Here is a 9,126-nt window from a genome sequence, read left to right as displayed (position 1 = left end):
TCAAATCCAATAGAAAGTTATGTTAGAAAAAAATAAATCACATAATTTGAATTGAAGAATCTAACCTACATAATTCAAATTAGGTGATTACATTTTTTTATGTTGCCATAAATTTCATCAAATACATTACTATTTAATTTATAAAACGTAACTTAACTATTTGGGCATGTTACCAATGGGGCCCGCCCATAGATTGATATATCATACTTTTATTTTATAAAAATAAAACAGTTGGTTAGAAAGTGATTAGTTAGTCTTTACAACTTGCTGAAAAGTGTTTCTCCGGCGAGAAAGAAAAAATAATACACATTGTGAGCAACGGGGAAAATGATAAAGAGAAAACTGAAATTCAACGGCAAAAAAGCCGAGAGGATGTCGACGGCAGCCGGTGGAGACTTGAAGGAAGAGGTAATTGAATGGGAGATGAGGCCCGGCGGGATGTTAGTTCAGAGAAGGACTGATAATTCCGACCATCCAATTACTCCCAATTTGCGGATTCGTGTGGCGTATGGTGCTGCGCGATATGAGATCTCCGTCAATCCTCACGCCACTTTTGGTAAAAACTCTCTTTCACTTTTTTCCCGTCCTAGTTTACGTGATATTTTTATTTTATTTTTTAGTAGTTAATTTAACTCATTTTTGAAATTGAATTAGATTATATGATTTAATATTTTAAAATAGGGTAGTATAAATTATTATTATTTTCATGTCAATATAATAAAAATATACAGATAAAATACCTAAACTTGATGCATTTTCTTCAAATCCCCCTAAACTATTACTAGTCTTAATTATCAAATGTTCTGAAGTTTAGACTGATCTTTACGTATTTTGTTAAAGATATAATTTAAAATATTGATCCAAATTCACATAGTTTAATTTCAAAAAATGAAAAATATCACATAAATTCAAATATAAAAAGTTTTAATACCACCTGTGTATATTTTTCAATTTTCATAATCATTAATTCATTAGGTAGGTATTTGAACAATATTTGTTAAAAAAAAACGACTATGGGAAGTTAAAGTTTGAAAAATAGAAGTTGGAAGTCTAGCGAAATGTTAAAATTGGTGAGTGAAAAAAATATTATTTTCCTTGAATATTCATTAGATTAGTTTTTTTAACTTCAAATTCTCCAAGTTGAAATAATGGATCAAATTATAAAATAAAGGAGTATTGATTTGTAAATGATGCCTAATTCTCTTCTAGTGTATTAACATTTGACGATGAAATATTTTTCTTTTGTAAACTGAAATTCACGATTATTTGTATTTAAGTAGTAGTAGTTTATTTAATATGTACAATTATTAATCATTAAAATTATCGTTATAAAATTCAATACTCATGAATGAATGAAGTAGTACATGTTTTTATTCATATTGAGTATTGTATTTGGGAATGCTAAAAGTTGGAAGTAAAACGAGTTGTTGCAGGTGAATTGAAGAAGCTATTAACCGAAGAAACAGGGTTAGAACCTGGAGAACAAAGATTAATATGCAGGGGAAAAGAAAGAGAGAATGGAGAATATTTAGACATGTGTGGAGTGAAAGATAGATCAAAAGTGATTTTAATAGAAGATCCAGAAAGCAAGGAGAAAAGATTCATACAGATGAGGAAGAATGCCAAAATTCAAGCCACACATCGCTTCATTAACAACGTTTCCATCGAGATTGATAAACTTGCTCAACAGGTACACACGATTTGATCATAAAAATTATTTACTTTTTTAAAAAAAATTATTTTTCATTTTATTTGAGATTTAGTAGGCATTTGGATATGCGATTTCATTTTGTGATTTGAAATCATGAGATGAAATCACAAATCCTTCAAGAAAACTTTTTATATCATGATTTCACATTTTTCATATACAAAAATTTTTGCGAGCGATGAAATATTTACGGAATATGAACATGATGATATAGTTAATAATGATATTGATCATGTTCAATTTTATTAATGTATAGTACATTACAACTCATGTTCAATGTTACTTTTTATTGAATTAAAATTTAATCAATAAGTATTCTATTTTTGTAAGAATAACTTTGTGATAGTGTATTGTACTTTTGTTATGAACTTTTGTTTATCTGGTAAGATTGTATAAAAAAATTGAGGCAATTTTGATAGTTTTTACAACTTATGAGGGTCTTATATTTATATAAAAAAAAAAATTCAAATTACATATCCAAACAAAACTTCAACAACATTTCATATAATTTTATATTATAAATTCAAATTATAATTTTATCTCATTTTTATGATCATTCTTTATATTTTTTAATTAAAAATTAGACTATACAAATAAAAATTTTATTTATTAATTTATTTGACTAATTCTTATGTTTATTTATAATTTGATTTCTCTACTACTAAATTATATATTTTTAATTATATATTTTTTTAGTCACTTGAAAGCTTGTATTTTATATATCAACTAAAATGAAAACTTTAGTATTTTACAATTTAAGAGTGATATGTGCTCAAAATAAAGTGATATAAATAATAAATCTTCTTTTACTTTAACAAATTTTAGATGAAAGTTCTATTTTAAAGCTAAATATGATGAATGTTTTATTTGTAAATATATATGGTACCATCATGTGAATGCACACACAAAAATATTTAAGCTAAACAAGATGAAAATTTTATTTTAAAGAATGAATAACTAAAGCTTATAAAGAAAATATAAAAAAATAGATAAAACGAATGATATTTTTGTAAACAAATAATTTGTACTTAAAATTTATGCAATGCATATTATTTTGAATACAACAAACTAAACAATCAATAAAAAATAATCTCAACATAACTTATCCATTATAACTAATTCCAATATAAATTATTCCATCATAACTTGTATTCAAACAACGACTCCTTAATGTTTGACCATGAAAAATCCAACCAAACAACATAACACGCAACAAAGCAGGACACAAACAATACCAAGGTCCAAGCATTCATTCATAATACAAAAGCAAATAAACAATAATAGAGTGAGGAAATAGTGGTTTTAATTTTCGTGTTATTGGATAATTTCAATTTTAGTTCCTATGTTATTTAACTATGCACATTTAACCTTCAATTATTTGAACTGTGCGATTTTGGTTTTTGGAATTAATAAAAGTTAATTATTTAACAAAATGATTATTTTGAAATATATAAAATAAAATAAATTGAAAGGCTGGTGATTCTAAATGCTTGAAGAATTATGTGGGTAAAAACATTAAATTTAATAAAAATTAAATGTTAAAATTTTTAAAGAGTGAGAGTTGTTAGGACATCATTGATGGCCTTAAGGAGCCTGACCACCTACTAAACTCTCAAATGTAATCGTATTTGACCTTGATTAGTAACCATTAAAAATGAGAGGAAAAACGAATCGGTAAGGAATAAAAAATAGATCATAGAGCATTTAAATAAAATGGACTTAATAAATAAAATATAATTTTAATTTTATATACATAATTCTTCAAGCATTTAAAATAACCAACTCTTCATTTTATTTTATTTTATTTTATATATTATCAAATAATTATTTTGTTAAATAGTTAACTTTTCTTAACTTCAAGGACTAAAACCGCACATTCAAATAAATGAATGTTAAATATGCATAATCAAATAACATAGGGATTAAAACTGAAATTATGCAATAATACATGGACTAAAATCGTTATTTCCTCTAATAGAGTACACCGCACTTCTCTTTAAACATTTTTTCGTTCACTTTTACTTATTCATTATTTTAAGAATAAATTTTTATATTTATTCGTCATTTTTAACATATTAAAAAAGATAAAAAAAATATTTTACTAGCAATATTAATTACTTATTCTCTAAATTATTTTTCAATACCTAAAAAAATTATACGTCAATTTATATGGATGTTTGGTAAAATATTAATATTAATAATTTTTAAAAAATATATATATAAAATCAAAAATAGACAAGTAAAAGTGAACAAAAAGAGTATTTGTGTCGCTCAATATTGGATAATTTGTCATATTTTCAAGATTACCATTGATTATTTGTACCAATGATTTTTAAAATATTTATACAATCAAGTTGCATATTAGATAATTATAAATAAATTTCTATATTAAATATTATATTGACAATTTAATAAAAATGATAACTAACTGTTAGTTTTTATAACTTAAATCCTTTATATAATTAGAGAAATTGTGGTGTTGTTTGATTGGTACGAAATGTTTTTTTTTATAAATGCTATCTTAAATAAAATATAACTTTTTATATAACTAAATATTATCTCATTAATTATAAAATAGAAAATTTAGATTTAAAAATAAAAATATATTACTATTTTGAGTTAATAGTTAAAAGACCCCTTAAATTTGACACACTTTATTTAAATGCATACCTAAACTATGAAAAGTCTTAATTACCCTCTTAAACATGAATTTTTGAAACTACTTACCCTTCTAAACTATGAGAAGTCTTAATTACTCCCTCAAACCTGAATTATTGGAATTATTTCCTCCCCCCCGCCCCGCTAATATTCCACATGATTTAAAGAAATTATTCTGTTTTAATTTATATCACTCACTTTCCTTTTTAGTCAATCCAAAAAGAAATGAAACATTTTTATATTTAGTAAAAAATTAACTTTAAAATTTTTATTTTATCCCTAATGAAATAATTATTGTCACACAAATATTTATAACTTATTTTAGAGCACATCTTTCTTAAACTTCATTTCGAGTCAAACTACATTAGATAAATAGTAATGAAAAGTAATTTTTTTCTAAATATAGAAATGTGTCATTTCTTTAGGAATTGTCTAAAACGGAAAGTGAATCATATAAATTGGACATAATAATTGTTTTTGTGTCTTGTGACATATTATGGGTAAATAGTTTCAAAATTTTATTTTTGAGGTGGTGATTAAGATTTCTCATAGTTTAGGAGAGTAAATAATTTTAAAAATCTATATTTGAGGAGGTAATGAAGACTTCTCATAATTTAAGTCTACATTTAATAAAATGTGTCAAGTTTTAACTGTTAACTCTACTATTCTTTTAGGATAGATTTTTAAAAAATGGTGGGAAAGAGGGAACATAAGGTTGTTGAAACTCGAAAGGATAATTATTATCATAATCGTACTCGTAAGTAGCTGGCGGAAGACTGGTGAGACCAAAATGCACGAATTGTTTTCTCTGTGTCCTCAATCGTACAAATATTCTTTACCACCCATAGGCCTGTGGGGTCTTTTCTAAGTAAATAAAAGTATTTGGGGGCCTTTTCTAAGTAAATAAAAATATTTAAAGCCGAACGAAAGAACAAATTAAGACAGAAATATATATGTATTAGGCAAGATAACTTCATAGATAATTAATTTATTTAAGGGAAAATTACGCGGATAAGTAAATATATACTAGTGAATTAATTAACATAGTTATAATTTGTATTAATTATGACTCGTAGCGAACATCTAGCTGTAATTATAGTTTGAGTTTTGTATAATTCGCGCGACTTATACAAACGTTATGGGAGAATCGAATTGTATAGCGAAATATATAAACACTACAAATTGTATAGCGAATTATAAAAATGTTGTGCATGAATTGTATAGTGAAATATACAAACGTTATACAAAAACTGCAAATTGTATAGCGAATTACACAAATATATACAAATGTTGCGCGAATTATACAAACGCTGCTATAACTATAGCTACGAATTATAACTAACAAATTATAATTATGGAGTATACATAAGATATTTTTAAGTAGCTATATGCGAAAATTCCCCTTTATTTAACTTAATTATCACCCTTCACTAAAAATTGTATAATGGCGAATACGAAATTTAAAAAATTGATGAATTTCATCATATATAGTCATAGCTTGTCAGTTAATGATGGAACTAACATTACATAATCTTTGGTCAAATTGGGAAAAAATTGAAGATTGACCTTTTAGAAAGCATTACTCTACTAATTAGTATCTTGTTTTCATAATATTCATGATCATTAATGTGCTTTATTTTCATTTTAAAAATTAATAATCTTTGTAGATATCTGCAATTGAAAAGTCAATTGGAAATGGGAAAAAAGTAGCAGAATTACAGATCACCACTTTGATTGAGATGTTAATGAGACAAGCTGTCAAGTTGGATAACATCTCCATAGAAGGAGATACAATTGCCCAGAAGAATTTGCAGGTACCTATTCTCTTACTATTTTTTTTTAAAAAAAAAACAAAATTAACATACCAATATCTCATGTGGAGTTTATGGATTACGAGAATTGAATAAATTTTATACAGACTATATATTTCTATTAATAAACTTATTAGATATTTATAAGTATTTGTTTACTTTCATCTTTTTATTGTGCACCTTATAAAACGGGTTGGGGGCACGCTAATTGCAGATGTAGCTAATGCCTACTTGATATCCGGTAAAAAGTCATAATGCCTCATTTTTAATCAGTTTTTATCTTTTAGAAACTGTTTTGCATTTAGGTTTAGCAAAATAGTAAAGCGCAAATAATGGAGCCAAGATTCAAACTGGGTCAATTCATATACTTTGCGAACAATATTAGCCTCTAAGTTTTTTTTTTCTCACAATTATTTTATTTGTGTTAAAGTTTAATTATTAGCGTAGAAATCATATTTTGATCATATATTTGTGTTTTCTTCACTACTCACGCTATCCATGACCAAGTCAACATTGTATTATCCTTCGGTCATCATTGAAAATTTTGTTAGCATTGTACATATGAGTAGAGAATGTACGACTAATTAAAGGACCACTGAGGAATATAGTTGATTTTTATTGGATTAATCTCTCCAACATTCTCCATCCTTAATAATAACAACAACAACAACAACTAGAAGATGAATTGAGCTTAGATGCAAGCTTCAATGTTGATGGATGCATAGAATGTCAACTGTTTACAAGACTTAAACCCGTCACCTCCTGATCACAGGACAACAACTTTACCAGTTACTCCAAGGCTCCCCTTCTAACATAAAGCAACACTATTTTTACAATATGGAATGAAAAATATGTAATGTCTAATCTGCTTTGCTGGACCATGCATAATAGAATGGGCAACTGGTTAATACATGTAACTAACAACCTAGGTGCTACTAACTAACTGACTAATCAGAGTACAACCAAAAAAGCCAAGTAATACCACTTATAAATAATCTCTAATTGTCAGTTCTTGAAATAGTTATGCGTTAGCCAGACAAGTTTACCCACCACTTTTTAAGAAATCTGTATTCAATCCCTACTGATGACAACGAGACAATCCCCTGCTTCTTAGACTTTCAACTGATATAATTATTTTCTAATAGGACCAAATAACCACTAACTGATCTTCTTGAATCAGGACAAAATGCCCAATCAGAATCATAAAAGGCTTTGAGTGTACAATTAGGATCATTAGACATGAAGATCCCCAGAGTGGGATCCCTTTCCAAATACCCCCAACATATGAATAGCAGCCTGTAAGTAGGGTTGTCTTGGCTCCTGCACGAATCGATTCAAGTGTTTGAACTCCATAAGTTATATATGTCAAGTCTGGTGTTAGTTAGGAACTTCAACTGAATTCCCAACTAACTTTCTGTAATGTGTTGAGAGTATTCCTTTACTACAAGTCTTGCTTTAAATATCTCTATGCTTCCATCAGGCTTATGTTTAACCTTATACAGATCTAAAAATGCACATGCAATTCAATAAACTAAGTGTGACCTCTCACGAGAAGACAAAGATATGATCGGCTGTAATACTTCAAAATAGAGCAAGAGTCTAATATTATAACAAGAAGTAGAACATGAATAGATCTTAGAGGAGAGCTTCAATGGTGGAAAACAACCAACATTGATGGATGTGAATTGTTCACATGATATTCGAATTAGAGGTATTGATGTTTGAATCCTAGTAAACTTGCCTAGCACAAATCTAAATTAGTTAAAAAGACGTAGATGGGTGTTTTCAGAAAAGAAATGGTCAATTGTATTTTTATCTAATTATTTTACTATTAATAAATACTTAAAACAAAGTTTTGTTAGTTAAGATTTCATTCTCCATTTTATATTCGAATGTTATGCTTTAAATGTTACCGTAATTTTTCCTCAAACCTATGTATTCTGTAATTTTATTTTATTTTTACTTTATGATGATAGAGATTTTGGTTCCTTACAGGGTCAAAGAGTGCAAAAGTGTGTGGAAACTCTTGATTTGCTCAAAGTTGCTAATGCTAAAGTAAAGCCAGTTATAATCACCACCAAGTGGGAATTTTTTGATCCGCCCCCTGCTACCACAAGTTGGCAATTATTTGATTGATTTTTTTTTCTCTATGTATTTTACTAAAGAGATTTAACAAGTTGTTCAACTCGTACTTGTAGCTTTTTTTTATTGATTGACCAATAAAAGATTGAGCAACATTTGTAAATGGGAATGTCCAAATTCAACCCCTCACTCGATCAAAATCTAGATCTTAGGTCACCCATCGATAAATTTAGTTCAAGAATAAGATTGAAAAAAACTAGGATTTTCCAATAAGATGACACAAGGCACAATAAATATTTGTGGTGGATTCTTCACAAATTTGAGAATTGAACAACTTTCGTGAGCTGATAATAAAACAATCATAAGTTCGCCACAAATTTCATCCATAATAATGAATTCTATTTGTTATAAGCCTGTCACAAGTTCGCTATAATTTGGTAACGAATAAAATTTCCATATAGCATATGTTTAATGGGTCCTTATAGATAAAGAAGCTTATCTAAGTATTTATTAGACTAACTCACAAATCAATTTAACCACCGACTAAGGAGAAATCAAATTACACTTGATTTGGTAAGTGAACGAGGTTTGATAATTTTGAAAGAAGAGTTGAGGATTAATCTATGACCCATATCATGTGATGATCTCCAACAACTATATGCCATGTGCGCTCTCTTTTACGTCACAACTTATAGTACTTTCAAGCTAGAGGGTGCAAAATGTTCGCTTATTGAATAACTTCAGAAATTGAATAATTTTAATAGTAATAAGTATCATGCTTCAATATTCAGATACTAAATTTCTTGAGACGATTTGCTACTTTAGCAAAATATCCTAAAACTTCAAAATATGTCACACCTTTCTGTC

At 27.4% G+C, this 9,126-nt stretch overlaps 1 protein-coding gene across 1 annotated transcript; it reads left to right on the top strand.

Annotated features, from left to right (window-relative positions):
- Positions 1-214: 214 nt before the first annotated feature.
- LOC129889056 (BAG family molecular chaperone regulator 2-like) lies at positions 215-8,444 on the top strand. Its single transcript, XM_055964169.1, has 4 exons — positions 215-556; positions 1,434-1,690; positions 6,034-6,180; positions 8,173-8,444. Exons 1-4 carry the CDS (start codon positions 328-330, stop codon positions 8,311-8,313), a joined length of 774 nt encoding a protein of 257 aa, XP_055820144.1. The 5' UTR covers positions 215-327; the 3' UTR covers positions 8,314-8,444.
- Positions 8,445-9,126: the final 682 nt, after the last annotated feature.

This window comes from Solanum dulcamara, chromosome 5 (genome assembly GCF_947179165.1).
Source record: "Solanum dulcamara chromosome 5, daSolDulc1.2, whole genome shotgun sequence".
Taxonomy (NCBI): Eukaryota; Viridiplantae; Streptophyta; class Magnoliopsida; order Solanales; family Solanaceae; genus Solanum; species Solanum dulcamara.
This window is presented reverse-complemented; position numbering and strand designations above follow the sequence as displayed.

What these genes read in the sequence shown, in the direction of transcription:
- LOC129889056 (XM_055964169.1), top strand. Translation starts at nt 328, where the DNA reads ATGATAAAGAGAAAACTGAAATTCAACGGCAAAAAAGCCGAGAGGATG. An exon ending in CAATCCTCACGCCACTTTTG is followed by an intron (nt 557 to 1,433) that starts GTAAAAACTCTC and finishes GAGTTGTTGCAG; the next exon opens with GTGAATTGAAGAAGCTATTA. An exon ending in TTGCCCAGAAGAATTTGCAG is followed by an intron (nt 6,181 to 8,172) that starts GTACCTATTCTC and finishes GGTTCCTTACAG; the next exon opens with GGTCAAAGAGTGCAAAAGTG.